The 16,591-nt window shown below is 42.9% G+C and overlaps 1 protein-coding gene across 1 annotated transcript in view; it reads right to left on the reverse strand.

Annotated features, from left to right (window-relative positions):
- Positions 1 to 16,591, reverse strand: part of PLEK (pleckstrin) — a 64,809-nt gene that overhangs the window by 19,305 nt on the left and 28,913 nt on the right. Inside the window, exon 6 of the mRNA XM_077485940.1 lies at positions 8,309 to 8,413. Coding sequence (XP_077342066.1) covers positions 8,309 to 8,413 — 105 coding nt within the window. The remainder of the gene's footprint in view (positions 1 to 8,308; positions 8,414 to 16,591) is intronic.

Consider the following 16,591-nt stretch of genomic DNA (forward strand, 5'->3'; position numbering starts at 1 on the left):
TGTGACATCCAGGCTGATATGTCTGTTAGTAGATCAGTGATGCGTGAGGAGATTAATGGGGTGAGCTGAGGGGCAGAGAGATAGATTTGGGTGTCATCAGCATATAAATGGTAGTGAAAGCCATGGGAGGCTATCAGCTGACCCAGGGAGGGAGTGTAGATCGAGAATAGTAGAGGTCCGAGGACAGAACCTTGGGGGGCCCTAACGGAAAGGGGAGTTGGAGAAGAGGAAGTGGAGTTGTAGGTGACACTGAAGGTGCGATGAGATAAGGTAAGATTCAAACCAACAAAATTGGTTTTGAATTTTTTATGAGGAGGAGGGGGTGGTCAACTGTATCAAAGGCAGCAGAAAGGTCCAGGAGTAAGAGTATGGAATAATGACCGTTGGTTTTGGCTGTTAGTAAGTCGTTAGTGAGTTTTAGGAGGGCCGTTTCTGTCTAGTGCTGTGGGCGAAATTTTCAATGAGGTGGTTGCTCAGTCGGTTGTAGACTAAACGTTCAAAGAGTTTGGAGTCAAAAGGGAGTAAAGAGATGGGTCTTAAGTTGTTAAGATTGGTGGGATCTGAGGCCTTTTTTGGTATGGGAGTGACTAGTGCATGTTTTAGAGGGTTGGGGAAGATGCCAGTAGAGAGTGAGAGGTTGAAGATATGAGTTAAGGAGTGTAGGATTGAGTCAGATGGTGACCGTAGTATTTGAGAAGGAACAGGGTCCAGGGGGCAGGAGGTTAGGTGGGCATTAGAATAAAGTTTAATGACTTCTTCTATAGTAGCTGGATCAAAAGAGGAAAGTATTGATTGTGCAGGAGGACAAGGAGTGTAAGGTGAGGGAGATGTCTGTAGAGCGGAGATCTCGAGACGAATCGTCTCAATCTTATTTTTGAAGTGATAAGCAACCTCCGGTGCAGTGAGTAAGTTAGTGGGTGGGTGTAATGGAGGACGAAGTAGAGTGGTAAAAGTATAAAAGAGTTGATGGGGACTGCGTGAGAGGGTGTTAATGAGAGTGATAAAGTAGGTCTGTTTGGCAGCGTACAGGCAGGAATGGTATTTTTGGAGGGCAGATTTATATTGGCTGAAATCTTGCTGTGACTTAGTTTTACGCCACAGACGCTCAAGAGCACGGCTACGTTTTTTGAGGCTTCTGGTATTGTCTGTCTGCCAGGATTGCAGCGGCTGGGGCCTGATTCTGTGCGTAGTGAGGGGGGCGAAGGTATCCAGGGTGGATGACAGTGAACTGTTGTAGACAGAAGTAGCCAAGTTGGGGCAGGACAAGGATGAGGTTTTGTCGTAGAGACAATCTGTAGCAGAGAAAATAAGAGAAGGGTTAAGATGGCGAAGGTTTCTACAGGTAATAGTTTGGTAGTTGGAAGGCAAGGAGGAGGCAGACAAGGAGAGAGTGAAACTAATAAGGTGGTGATCAGATAGAGGCAAAGGAATATTGGAGAGGTTGTGTGGAGTGTATAGGTAGGAGAAGATGAGGTCAAGGCAGTTGCCAACAGAGTGAGTGGAAGCACTTGTCCATTGTTTTAGATCAAAAGAGGAGGCTAGGCTCAGCAGCTTAGAAGTAGCAGGAGTGTTAAGATTAACAGGGATGCTGAAGTCCCCAAGAATGATTGTTGGAATTTCAGAGGAGAGAAAGTAGGGTAGCCAGGCAGAGAACTAGTCAAGAAAGTTTGATATCGGTCCAGGGGGCCAATAGATCACAGCAATTCTCAATTAAACTGGAGAAAATAAATGAATACAGTGAGCTTCAAATGAAGAGAGGGACAGAGAGGGGGGTGGATGAAGAACATGAAAAGTGCTTTGAGGGCATAGGAGGATTCCAACACCACCTCCTTTCCGTCCACTAGGCCTGGGAGAGTGAGTCCACAGGAGGCCACCATAGTAGAGAGAAGCAGGAGAAGGAAGGTCAGATAGGTCTCAGTAATTGCAAGTAGGTTCAGGGAGTTAGTGATAAATAGGTCATGGACGGTGGTGAGTTTGTTACAAACAGAGTGGGCATTCCAAAGGGCACAGGAGAAGGGGAGGGTAGCTCTAGGCTTAAGAGGAATAGAAATGAGATTGTGTGGATATACAATATCTCACAAAGGTGAGTATACCCCTCACATTTTTGTAAATATTGTATTCTATCTTTTCATGTGACTCATACATCTATTTCCCAAAGACAACCTCTGGATATGACGCTGAGCACGTGCACTCAACTTCTTTGGTCAACCATGGCGAGGTCTGTTCTGAGTGGAACCTGGCCTGTTAAACCGCTGTATGCTCTTGGCCACCGTGCTGAAGCTCAGTTTCCGGGTCTTTGCAATCTTCTTATAGCCTAGGCCATGTTTATGTAGTGCAACAATTCTTTTTTTCATATCCTCAGAGAGTTCTTTGCCATGAGGTGTCATGTTGAACTTCCAGTGACCAGTATGAGATTGAGATTGATAACACCAAATTTAACAGACCTGCTCCCCATTCACACCTGAGACCTTGTAACACTAACGAGTCACATGACACTGGGAGGGAAAATGCCTAATTGGGCGCAATTGGGACATTTTCACTTTTGTTGCCAGCGGTTTAGACATTAATGGCTGTGTATTGAGTTATTTTACACTGTTATACAAGCTGTACACTCACTACTTTACATTGTAGCAAAGTGTAATTTCTTCAGTGTTGTCTCATGAAAAGATAGAATAAAATATTTAAAAACATGTGAAGGGTGTACTCACTTTGTTTGAGGGGAAAGGGGCATTCTCTGCTAAGCACACCCTCCTGCCTACATTCCGGAACTAAGGGCAAATGGATTTCAGGAAGTAAATGTTACATTAATCATCTGCAAGATGGCTGCAGCTAGAAATACTAGGGGGTGTTTTTCAAAGTGATCTCCCAACAAAATAAAAACATAGAGACTCGTATAGATGGAGGAGTTGGCTTTGAATATTAAAAAATAATTTGATAGCATTTTCAGATTGTGGTTCTCAGATACATTTAAAGTGATTGTAAAGTCTCCTTTTAAAAAAAATAAAAAACATGTTATACTTACCTCCTCTGTGCAGTTGGTTTTGCACAGAGCAGCCCGGATCCTCCACTTCTCGGGTCCCTCTTCGCTGCTCCTGGCCCCTCCCTCCTATTGAGTGCCCCCACAGCCAGCAGCTTGCTATGGAGGCATCTGAGCCGAGTCACAGCTTCCTGTGTCCTCTGACTGACTTTTATTGACAGCCAATCAGTGGAGCCAATGGCACCGCTGCTGTGTCTCAGCAAACCAGGAGGAAAGTTCCGGACGGCTAAGACACACATGGACATCGCTGGAGAAAAGTAATTTGGTAGTGCTGGGGAGGCTGCTACACACAGAAGGTTTTTGCATCTCCTTTAAGTTCCATTTGAACTGCTTGCCGCCAGCCCACCGTCAAATGACAGAGGGACGGGTCTGCTCTCATTCTGGGTTGACGTTGTATGACGGCGCCCAGGACAGCAACACCTGAGGGGGCACACAGTGCCGCGGCCGCTGCCGCGCCGTGTCCTAGCAACACCCCGATCTCTGTAAAGAGCCGCTCACACGGCTCTTTAACCATGTGACCAATCACAGCTGGTCACATGTAAATGTGGAAGTGCCGTAAATTGGCTCTCCTCGCCTCACACTGACAGAGTGTGTGGCGAGGAGAGCCGATCAGCGGCATCTCCTCGCAGCGAACACCTGGACATGTAATCAGGGCACTGATCATCAGTGCCCTAATTACAGTAAAGCCCCCCAGTGCCACCAATCGGTGCCCAGCAGTGACACCAATCAGTGCTCATCAGTGACACCAATCAGTGACCATTAGTGATGCCAGTCACTGCCTTTCAGTGCCTGCTTACCAGTGCTGCCCATCCATGCCCATCAGTGCCATCCATCAGTGTCCACCAATGCCGCCTAGCAGTGCCCACCAGTGCCGCCCATCAGTGTCACCTATCAGTGATAATCAGTGCCGCCTATCAGTGCCCATCATATTAATGCTCCCTCATCAGTGCCACCTAATCAGTGCCCATAAGTGTCACCTCATCAGTGCCCACCAGTGCTGCCCATCAGTGCCGCCTATCAGTGATCATCAGTGCTGCCTGTCAGTGCCACCTATCAGACGATTTTTATACTCAGTCAGCTGTTTTGAGAGATGGGTTCCTGGAGAAAGGCTTTCAGGCTGCCACTTTGGATGATGAGATAGAGAGGGTCTCCAAATTAGACAGAAACACATTGCTACTGCCTGCCCCCATGAAGGGTCAGGATGATAGATTTAGGTGGTCATTTTTTACAACATATTCGGTTCTATCTAGACAGATTAAAAGCATTATTCAAAAACATTGGGGTGTGTTACGTAGCGATAGATTTTTAAGCTCCACCATCCCTACTAATGCTGGTGTTATTTTCAGAGGGGCTCATTCAATTCAGGATCAAATAGCACCAAATGTTATTGATCCACCCAAATACACTCCTTTCTTCCAGCAGTGCAAGGGATATTATCCTTGTCGCAGATGTAATGTCTGCTTGCACAATGTTTGTGGTAAGCCTAAAAGTGAGACGTTTTCATCTACAGTTACACAACGCGTTTGTTGTTTACATGTTGACCTGTCCTTGCAATAAACAATATATAGGACACACTATTAGAACATTTTCTAGCCGGGTCAATGAGCATCTGACCAACATAAAAGGTGGTAAGACTAATCATAGTGTTCCTCGGCATTATCTGGAACACCATGATCGAGACCCTACAGGAACACAGTTTGTCATTATTGACAAATTTGTTCCTCATTGGAGAGGTGAATCTCGCCTTCAGGGGGTTTCTCGCCTTGAAACCCAATGGATTTATCATCTTAAAACCTACTCTCCATTCGGTTTGAACATTGAGTGGGACATCAACTCTTTTATAAATAAAGCCTAAGTTTGGGGGTCATTTTTTCTTTAGTCTTCTATATAAGCTAGTTGATATTGTAGTTATTTGTCTTTATGCTGAGTAGGGTGATTAATATACACTGAGAGGCGTTATTTGACTGCAGAGGTTTACTATATGGGATTACTATGTATTTTTGTTTACATTGTTTTATATTCAGTGAGGCTTTCTTTGCATGTATTTTGTTGAAAGTCAGGATGCTCTCAGATCCATCACATGGTGGAGAGGGACACTAACCATATGCGGCGCCTCACGGCAAGCGTCTGGCAGTTATCCCCCACCCAATTGGATTGAAGGTATAGGGGCGATATGCACCCCTGTTCCTTATAGTGTTGGTGCACGAGTGCATATGCGCATGAGGGGCATTCTATGATTTGTCCTTTAGGGTGTCCAGTTTTGGGCATTATTGGTGGCCCGGTATATGCCCATCTCTGTGATGACACTTATGATGTGGTGGCCCGACTACGTTTTATTTTTCTCCCCTTTTTTTTTTTTTGCTGGATGGGAGTTTTTTGTGCCAGTTGTTCCTTGGGTTGGTGGGCGCGCACCCGCTGCCCTTTACTAGGGAGACGTGTGCGCTTGTGGCTGCGGTTTGGTGGTCCTGAGCCTTGTACTTTTTGATGTGTGCTTGCCAGATTGTTGGCGCGCGTTCGCTGCGCCCATTGCGGTGTTGTGCATGTGTGTGCGCCTCTTCCGTTAGTTCTGTATGGCCTCTGACACCATTTCCAGGCACAGTGGGGTGGGTGGCGCACGCGCGTGCACCTCTGGCGTAATTTTTGGGCGTGATGCGATGACCAAGCCTCATTTTGGAGGCTTGTGTCATCTTGCTGCTCCTTTATGTTGGTCATGCTCATCCGGGATTGTCCCTGTTTGGGCCATACTGGTCAGTAACATAGTTAGGGATTGGCCAATGAATATTATAGAATATCTGAAAGAGCTATTTTTGCTGGCTTTTTTCCCGTTTTCGTGGGCATTTTTGACATGGTTCACAGCACAACCCCATTTCTTCTACTTCCTGGATCTCTGGGTATTGGAGGGTGAGTTTCATGGTTGGGAAGCGATTGGCTCTCAGAAGGGGGGTGTGATTAATGTTAACCATGAGTCGTTTTCCCTCCTATCCAGGAACGTTTTACTACCAATGGTTGATTGCGATCAAGGATGGGTACTTGGCTTTCTACAGTTACTTATATATATATGAGCAATATAGGGGGAACAGTTAGATGCCCCAGTAGAAGTCCCTTGGGACGAAATGTGTAGGGCTGGTTTCTATTTTCCCTATATTGCATTTAAACATTGTGATCACTTTTTATTTTACAATTTTTTTACATTTTGTGTATGTTGATTTTATGCCAATAAACAGCATAAATGCTTTTTTGAACTACACTATGGGAGGCTGCTGTCCTTTTTTGTTTTATATATGACCCACCCCATGAGCCTCTTCTACATTCATCAAAAACCCATTGCTTGGCGGTTGCTCCCCAATCTTTGGACTTCATTGAGAGAAGGTCGGGCTCCCTGAGGATACCGTGGTGCGTCTACTCCCAACTGAAGGATCAACTGCGATCGGCTGGATTGTCCCAGAGAGATCGAGGACCCTTCCATTGTTCCTGTGAGATCGAGGACTCACCTGTTCATGCTTGGTTGACCTGGTGTTATCCACATGCAGGTCCACAGACTCTGGTAAGAGTACCCATTCTTTATTTATCTGCCTGATGTTATTGCCTTCGGATGCCTATTGGATGTCTCCTCATTCCTCTATAGTATGAACTATTACATCTGTGATTGACACATAGGAGTTTGGGACTGAACTATTTGTTTATTTTTCAGATTACATAGTATTCTTATGGACACTCATTATGTTTTACCAATTTGAGTGATACCCCGTTTGTTGATACAGGGTCTTCTTTTCAACATATAACACTTTTTGCACTTTCTCATATCAATAGTGTTTTTCGTTAGCGCTACATTGCTACTTTTGTTGGCATATTAGTGCCCCCTCATTAGTGCCACCTAATCAGTGCCCATAAGTGCAGCCTCATCAGTGCCCATCAGTGCAGCCTATCAGTGGCCATCAGTGCAGCCACAACAGTGAAGGAGAAAACTTACTTATTTACTAAATTTACTGACAGAAACTAATGCCGCATACACACGACAGGACTTAAGTCTGGCAGACTTTCGATGGAGTTTTGACGGAGTTCTGACAGAGTTCTGACGGACTTTCCGAATGAACGGACTTGGCCACACACAATCACACCAAAGTCTGACGGATTCGAACGTGATGACGTATGACTGGACTAGAATAAGGAAGTTCATAGCCAGTAGCCAATAGCTGCCCTAGCGTCGGTTTTAGTCCGTCAGACTAGCACACACACGAGCGGATTTCTGGGTCCGGCAGAGTTCTGTCGGAAAAATTTGAAACATGTTCCATTTCTAAAGTCTGTCAGACTTTTGCAAATCAAAAGTCCGCTGCAGCCCACACACGTTCGAATAGTCTGCCGGAATCATTCCGTCAGACTTTTGATGTTGAAAAGTCTGGTCGTGTGTACGGGGCATTAGAAAACATTTTTTTTTTTTTAAACATTTTCAGACTTTTTTCTTTTTTTAGTAAAAAATAAAAAACTCAGCAGTGATTAAATACCACCAAAAAGAAGCTCTATTTGTGTGAAGCAATTGTCATTCAAAGTGTGAGAGCGCTGAAAGCTGAAAAATAGCCTGGGCAGGAAGGGGATGAAAGTGCCCTGTAGGCAAGTGGTTAAAGCATATTGTGTGGGACTGTGGCATATGTGTGTATACATACAGTATTTGTATAGAACATGGCTTCAATTAACCATGCCCCTTAAAGCCTGGTACACACTAGCAGTTTTTTTTTTACTTCAACCCAACAACCCAACAAAAAAACTGAGGAGCTCAGGAGGAGTCACTAGACTAACTATCTGATATTAGTATCTGCTGAGCTATTGTGTTCTGACAAGGGGGCAACCCTCCTACCAGAACACACCAGTCAGCTCTCTAAACCATTGGCTGAGAGTGCTGATCGCTGCCAATCAGCAGAACTTTTTTTCGGTCATGCCCTTTCGTTAGAAGCCGGATGTTCGGCCAACTTCTTTTGGACCGGCTGCCATACACAGGGGCCGAATGTTGGCTAGTTTCTAGTGAACCGGTCGATACCACCCGATATTCAGCCAGTGTGTATGGGGCTTAAGATTTCACTACACTATTAGCGTAATTTGGCTATGCCCATTTTTTTTTACAGCGCAATTGGCCACAATTTGGTCACATCTACCAAAAGTCATGGTTGAGGTATGCCCTTGCATACCAGTTGTTACCTTTTCATATATTTGCTGCAATCACAAAGTATTTGGTTGTAATGGTTCTATTTCTTACTGTCTTCTATAAAATATACTGACCTGTTTCAGTAAACATCCTTGCTTGACAACTAGACCTCGAAATTCTTCTTTGAGAATTGCATCGTCATCACTAGAATTTTCTTCACAGAAAAATCCACTATCTGCCTGCAGGGTAAGAACATACAGTAGATATTTAGGCAGAACATTTTCTTTAGGTAAAGGGAGTTTACACATAAGGCCCCTTGCATACAGGGCCACCCAGCTGCAGTGCGTCCCTCCTGGCGTTTTAGTGCTCCTAAGAGGGACGGGTGTAACATCTAGCTCCTTAGAAGGAAGCTTATCAAATACTATTACAGACTGTGACTGGACGGGGCTGAATGCTTTATGGTACTGGCATTTAGGGCCCTGTGTGTTCAGGGACGAAGGTCCGGAATGCAGATCTTCTGCATCAGAGCTGATATGACATAAGCCGCGTACACACGGGCGGACTGTCTGGCCAACTTAGTCCGTCGAAACACATTTCAGTGGACAGTCCGCTCGTGTGTGGGCTTCAGCGGACTTTTTCAGCGTGCAGTCTGGCGGACTAAGTATTTCGGAATTTCCGTAATATTGTCCGTCCAACTTTGGTTTCAGTGGACAGTCCGCTCGTGAGTAGGCTAGTTCGACGGACTAAGTATGGCGCATGCTCAGAAAGGATTAACACGGCGAAAGGTTGCATTGCTCTGTATTGGACTTCCTATTTCTAGTCCCATCGTACATGCTGTACACGTCATCGCGCAAGCTTTCGACGGACTGTTGTTCATCCGTGTGTGGTCAAGTCCGTTCATTCGAAAGTAGGACGGACTGTCCGTCGGATTGTCTGACGGACTAAGTTGGCCATACAGTACGCCCGTGTGTACGCGGCTATACATGTACTTCAGATAAAGTCAAATCTGATATTGCGACACAACAAAACATATGTATCTGTGCAGAAGACATTGTTATTCTCCGTTACTCTGCAGAGTTTTGTAGGCAAGAGTGGGACAGTGGACTTGGGGAGAGTGATTGGTAGGGACAATATTTAGTAAGATAGGGGATCTATTTTTATCACGGAAAAATTCTTTAAAGCCAGCTATTTTTTATTTTTTCATTTTGGATAGTGTAGGAAAGGGTAACACCTGTAACACCCTCCTAGGTAGGTTGCTAGCTTGTATATAGTTAGAATAGTGTGGTTTCTTGCTTAACAGGAAACCAAGATAAAATATAGTAGTTTTCCTGCCAAATGTCCTGTACACACAGTCGGTAATTCCGATGGAGAAGGTCCGACCGGATTATATTGTCGGAAAATCCGATCGTATGTGGGCTCTATCGGACTTTTTCCGTCAGAAATTCAGACGGAAAAAATTTGAGAGCAGGATCTCAAATTTTCCGACAAAAAAATCTGATCTGACTTTTTCCGATCGTTTGTAGAGAATTTCGATTGGACAAAGTGCCACATATGCTCAGATCTAATTATGAGACCAAAGCTATTGGCTACTAGCCTCTACGTAGTCCCGTCGTAACGAACAAACGTCATCACATTCCGAACGATAGGATTTTCCGACAACTTTGTCCGACTGTGTGTACGCAACACCAGTTTCGGACAAAATCCGTCTGAAAAAATCAGACGGATTTTGTGGTCGGAATGTCTGACCGGGTGTACAGGGCATAACAGGGAGACTGAATTGGTGCAGCCAGGGAGTCCTGTGTGTTTAACAAGTGTTTCTGTATTTGCATTGACTGATCTGTATCCAGGCAGTTTTGAAACTTGCTGGGTGGACAGAAGTGACTCATGCAGATCAGTCGCATGAATATGGATACCAGCTCTGCCAATTACAAGCATAGGGGCCCCTATGCATGCTAGGAAGAGGTATTTATATTCAGTGAAGAGACACAGGAAATGGTCTTTGCCTGGAGAGGAGAGTCTAGTTGAGGAGGGGGCGCCTTGCTTTCCTCAGCACCTGCTGCCATGTGGCCTCAGGCTGGAGGCCTGGAAGCTGGAGAGCTGACCCATGTGTTATGAAGAGCTGACTGAGGGGAGGCCTGCCTGGGAGGATCAGGATGCAACCCATGTGAGTTCAGACCAAAGGTCTAGGGCAGGGATATGCAATTAACGGACCTCTAGCTGTTGCAGAACTACAATTCCCATGAGGCATAGCAAGATTCTGACAGCCACAAGCATGACACCAAGAGGCAGAGGCATGATGGGATTTGTAGTTTTGCAACAGCTGGAGGTCCACTAATTGCATATCCCTGGTCTAGGGGCTTGCTCTTTTTAGGCTACACCTCTGTGCTAGGAAAGTCAGCTACTGGGTACAGCAAAAATGGGATACTGACTAGTGTCCTGAAGAGCAATAGAATGTCCTTCCTTCTCATAGAGAACTTGCTCAAGAGTGCATGTTGCTTCAAGTAGGAATTTCACAGTCAAGTTGAAGAAGTTTTCCTTCCTGTAATTAATCCCTCCACATTCTCTTCCCTATCCAAGTTCTCAATAAAACATCCCACCTCTCACGGGTTATTATTGGTTGACCCTATTTAGGGAGATATCCCCTTTCTCCATTTCCTAATGACATTTTCTCACACCATGACACATTGAATAGGAAGTGGAGAGTAATATTTCCATTGGGAATAAAGGCAGTAATAACCAGCAATTGTTTTTTTATTTGTTACTCCATGTGCAGAGTTCAATACTGGATCTAATATACCGTAGATCTGTAAAGCAGTGGTTCTCAACCAGGGTTCCGTGGAACCCTAGGGTTCCTCCAGAGGTTGCTACGGGTTCCTTCAGCATTGGGCAATTTCTGCCTCTTAGATAAGTTCCCACTGTTCCCAAGATCCCATTGATCCTTTTTAGCTATCTGTAAGGGGGTAATTCTTCCCAATGACCACAAGTGTAAGGACCATTCTTCCCAACGGCCATCACACTAATGTATCATTTATTGTAGATTTCTAATTCTTAGCAGGGGTTCCCCAAGACCGGAGAACTATTTCAAGGGTTCCTCTGTGTTGAAAAGGTTGAGAAGGGCTGCTATAAAGTCACACTTTGCTCTATTTGAGTCCATCCAAGTTTTAACCCGTGTTGAGCCTTGATGAAGAGCAATTGGTGTTGCTCCTGAAACACATTGGCTGTTTATATGGCTATTTTACCAACAATTGAAATGATCTCAAGTCTTTCATCTGCTTTTATCTAGCGCTCCTTTCTGTATTTCTATGTCTTGATAATAAAAACATGACTAATATTCTAAACCTTTCCCATTCAAAAGTTTTTATTGATTGCTGCTTTTGTCCGTGTTACATAGATTTTCCTATACTTTCTTTGCCCCAGGAAGGGGAGCATGGCTAATGAAATGATCAAACTGATTTTGTTATATGCTAATTTATTATTTTATATAATGTATAGGTATGGAATTTCTCATCAGTGTGGGACACCAAACTGAAATGAATATAGTCAACAACGGCTATTTTTAATGATTTTACACGTGCAATGTGCAGCCTTTTCTGAGAAAGGAAATTACTATTTATATTCTCCCTATAGTTAAAATTGTATAGCTGCAGATGTTGTTATTTATTTATTTTTTCTTCAGCCCCTACCCAGCCAATTACAGCTGTGCAAAATGAGGTGTTTAAAGTGTATCTAAACTCAAGAACAACATTTGATATTCCAACTTAGTGGTGGCTGAATTGGTTTTAATTTTTTATTTTTGTTTTTCTGTTTATTTTCACACTTTCTTTCCTAGTATGACAACACTCACTCACCAGAGTATCTATGAAGAAGCAGCATTGTCACTGCTTGTTCCTGATTCGAACCTCAGAACACCTCCAACTCCTCATCTTTATAACAACAGTGAGGAGGTGTTCTGTATTCTACAGAGAGAACTGGCAATAATGTTAGATGATAACAGTGTAGCACAGGTAAGGAGCACAGGAAGTTACGAGCTCAGTGGATTTCTGGCAGGATCAACAGGTAAGGGAAGCAAACAAGAGAAGTTCATTTTTGGAGTTTACACTTTTAAGATAAAATATGTTATGCTTATTTTTTGCCTGGTTCCTACCTCCGACCCAACCCCCCCCCCGGTCAACTTGTTAACTAAAATTGTTAATAAAATCTTTCCATTTTCACTCCATGCCTAATTATAGACCAAGCAATGTCAACACTAGCTGTCTGTGATTCTCTATGCAATGCAAGCAGATCATGGTGGTATGTTGGGAGGGGTCAGCAGGGTGCTGCACATAGCTTCCTGAAAGCATCACATCATCCTGCTTCTGTACTCCGCTCAAGAGCCCACAACCCTAATGCAAGCAGTTGGCTGGCTCTTGGGAGGAGTAATGCAAATATCAAAAAGCCTTTATGGGTGGATGTCAGTCTTGAGGACTGGGTGTTCTTAGGTAAAATCCACAGGTGATACTGAGACTATGCATATAAAAAAATAATAATAAAAAAAAAAAATTACTGCGCTCCTAATCTAAAAGATTAAAAAACAAAAACCCAGTTACAGCTGTAGCTACCAGGATGTGATACACATCCAAAATACAATGCATATAAAGACCAAAATTAGCTGCGCTACCTACCCCCACTGAGGCTATTACTGTTTGTGCAAATAAATGAAAATTAATCAGATAATTCCAATAGATTAAGTGAAATCAGCTAGAACAATTCATATACAATCAAAATTAAGTGATAAATGCTCAAAAATTAAATACGATTAAATTAATATAGTGATTAATAACAGTTGATTATATTCAAAAAGTGAATAAATAATTATAAATGAATAAATAAATTCATTAATTATTGACTATAAGTAAATTAATTTAAATTAATTATAATCAATAAATAAATAATTATAAATAAATACAGTGATTATTAATTATAATTAAATAAGATAAAAACCCAGTGACAAATTGATAAAAAATTATATCCATAAAAAGGTGAACCAGTGAACCACAACCAATGAAATAAAGTCCAAACAAAAAGTCTTTATAATGGAAGAGCTTTCTCTTTAAGAGGGTGCCAGTCAGCCGTGCGATCCACCTTCACCAAGCCAGAAACCCAACAGTGGGAATGTACGCTTACCAGAAAGCGGTATGTAAACGCTCATTGAATTTGTCACCCGAACTGCACCAATCCTGACTCTTATTGCGGAAACACTTTTGAATGGACCATGGAGATTTCCACACAAGCAGGCAATGGTTTAGATGGTAACTCGGAAAACACAAAGAAAGCCTCCCATAGTGTAAACCAGGCAGGATATTTTTATTTAAATAAACAAATATACTCACAAACATAGCAGTAAAAAAGCATGAAATGCCGGCCGGCATGCGAACGCCCGTTCAGAAGGTCAATGTAATTGCGTTAGCACATCTGGACCACCAAGAGAGATGGTTGAAAGAACTGAAATCCAATGAATGAATGGGCCCAGGAGAATCAGACTGGGGAGGAGAAAGCTAGATGATGTATGGCATCCTTTGACCAGAAAATGAGGCTTGGATTTGACTAGGTTGCTGCAACTTCTAACGCACACTGTGAGAAACTCTCAGTGTGCAATGACATCAAAGTAAGCTATTTAGTGCAGGGGACTTGTGCAACTGTTAAAGACTGAAGGTAGGGCTGGAGTTCAGCTTCGCTCTTTAGCGCTTAGTCCTACTTTTTACACTGATACTTAAAGTAATATCCTTCTCTTTAATTAGGATAGAGATCTTATACACTGCTCAAAAAATGTAAAGGAATACTTTTTACTGAGAGTATAACATCAAGTCAATTAAAAGCCTGGGATTTTGATCTGGTCAGTTAAATAGCAGAGGGAGTTTTTAATCAGTTTCAGCTGTTTTTATGTTACTGAAATTACCAACAGGTGCACTAGATGGGCAACATCAAACAGGTGGAGGCCACTGCCATTTTTTTTACCTACTCATTTTTTCTGACTGTTTTTCACTAGTTTTGCATTTGGCTAGGGTCATTGTCACTACTGGTAGCGTGAGGCGATACCTGGACCCTATAGAGGTTGCACAGGCAGTCCAACTCCTCCAGTATGGCACATCAATATGTGCCATTGGCAGAAGGTTTGTTGTTTCTCCCAAATGGAGGAGATTCCAAGAGACAGGCAGGTTGCACCTCAGTCTTTTCAGGAGCTCAGTGATGCCCTGGTACAGATCTTGGAGGAAGTACCCCAGGACACTATCCGTCATCTCACTAGGAGCATGCCCTGGCATTGTCAGGCATGCATACGAGCATGTGGGGGCCATACAAACTACTAAGTACCATTTTGAGTTGCTGCAATGAAATTTCAACAAAATGGACTAGCCTGCTAACTTTGATTTTCGGGGTGTCATTAAATTCAGCCCTCTGTAGGTTGATCATTTTCATTTCCATCAAACGATGTGGCATCCTTTCATTCCTAACACATTACCCAGACCATATCAGTATAGATATCCAGCACGATATTTTTCCTCATTGAGATCTGATGTGTTTTCAAAGTATTCCTTAAATTTTTTTGAGTGGTGTATAAGGCAAATTTGGACTGAAAATTATATTTAAATCTTTGAATACACTAGTGGATTGAATCTTCACATGGCTTGTAGCCAGAGACAATATGGTGTTTTCTGCATCTTTTCTTGTGCGTCTTCCTCCTCCTCCAGGTAAGCCATGACAGCTTCCAATTTCTTACTAGAGCATTCCCAAATGTTGTATTTAATTTACATCATTGAGAACCTGACAGGAAATGTGATACCTTCATCTTACTTTTTGATAGTTGTACATAGAGTGAAACTAGGAATTCTGCCAGGGTCTTTTCACCAATGCAAGTGCCAATAAAAAAAAGGAAGGAAGTCTGTAGTTCGCTCTGCCAACAGATTCTCAAATAAGAACCTCCAAGGGCGGGGGGTGGTTTTAAAGAGGAATAGAAATTGAAATTCCTGTGAAGAAAGCTTTGTGGTATCTGTTTACTATAATGTGTTATACTTTTGCTGCATCAGATGAACACATGATAACTGCATCAGAAGAACACATGATTACTAAGTATTTCGGAATTTCCGTAATTCTGTCCGTCATACTTTGGTTTCAGCGGACAATCCGCTCGTGAGTAGGCTAGTTCGACGGACTAAGAATGGCGCATGCTCAGAAAGGATTTACACGGCGGAAGGGTGCATTGCTCTGTATTGGACTTCCTATTTCTAGTCCCGTCGTACGTGCTGTAGACGTCATCGCGCAAGCTTTCGATGGACTGTTTGTGCATCCGTGTGTGGTCAAGTCCGTTCATTCGAAAGTATGATGGACTGTCCGTCGGATTGTATGACGGACTAAGTAGGCCATACAGTCCGCCCGTGTGTACGCGGCCTAAGTGTCAGAATGTGAGAGTCTGGCCAAAAAAAGATTGTTTACTGTAATTTATGATAGCCTGTTGTACTGTAAATGGACAACAGAATCCATTTACATGCAGTCACTCATAGAGCTCTCACGGATCCGCCTGTGTCTGATGGATACAAACTAAACGAGCAGCATAGACTGAGAAAATGGGAAACATACAGTATATATATATATATATATATATATATATATATATACACAATGGGCACCCCAGGTAAAAATGTGTATTAATGTGCATAACGAAGCCAAGGAAAGATGGAAAAATCTCCAAATGGCATCAAATTACAGATTAGACATTCTTATAATTTGTCAAAAAAAGTTAGATTTTATTTCCATCATTTACACTTTCAAAATTACAGAAAACAAGAAAATGGTGTCTGCAAAAGTTTGGGCACCCTGCAGAGTTAATATCTTGTACTGCCCCCTTTGGCAAGTATCACAGCTTGTAAACGCTTTTTGTAGCCAGCCAAGAGTCTTTCAATTCTTGTTTGAGGTATCTTTGCCCATTCTTCCTTACAAAAGTGTTCCAGTTCTTTGAGATTTCTGGGCTGTCTGTCACGCACTGCTCTTTTAAGGTCTATCCATAGATTTTCAATAATGTTGAGGTCAGGAGATTGTGAAGGCCATGGCAAAACCTTCAGTTTACGCCTCTTGATATAATCCCCCGTGGATTTTGAGGTGTGTTTAGGATCATTATCCATTTGTAGAAGCCATCCTCTCTTTAACTTCAGCTTTTTCACAGATGGCATCAAGTTACCATCCAAAATTTGCTGAAATTTTATTGAATCCGTTTTTCCTTCCACTCGTGAAATGTTCCCTGTGCCACTGGCTGCAATACAACCCCAAAGCATGATTGATCCACCCCCATGCTTAACAGTTGGACAGAGGTTCTTTTCATTAAATTCTGTGCCCTTTCTTCTCCAAACGCACCTTTGCTCATTCCGGACAAAAAGTTCTATTTTAAC

The sequence above is a fragment of the Lithobates pipiens genome, unplaced genomic scaffold (genome assembly GCF_037356315.1).
Source record: "Lithobates pipiens isolate NorthernLeopardFrog02 unplaced genomic scaffold, aLitPip1_a1.2 Scaffold_18, whole genome shotgun sequence".
Lineage (NCBI taxonomy): Eukaryota > Metazoa > Chordata > Amphibia > Anura > Ranidae > Lithobates > Lithobates pipiens.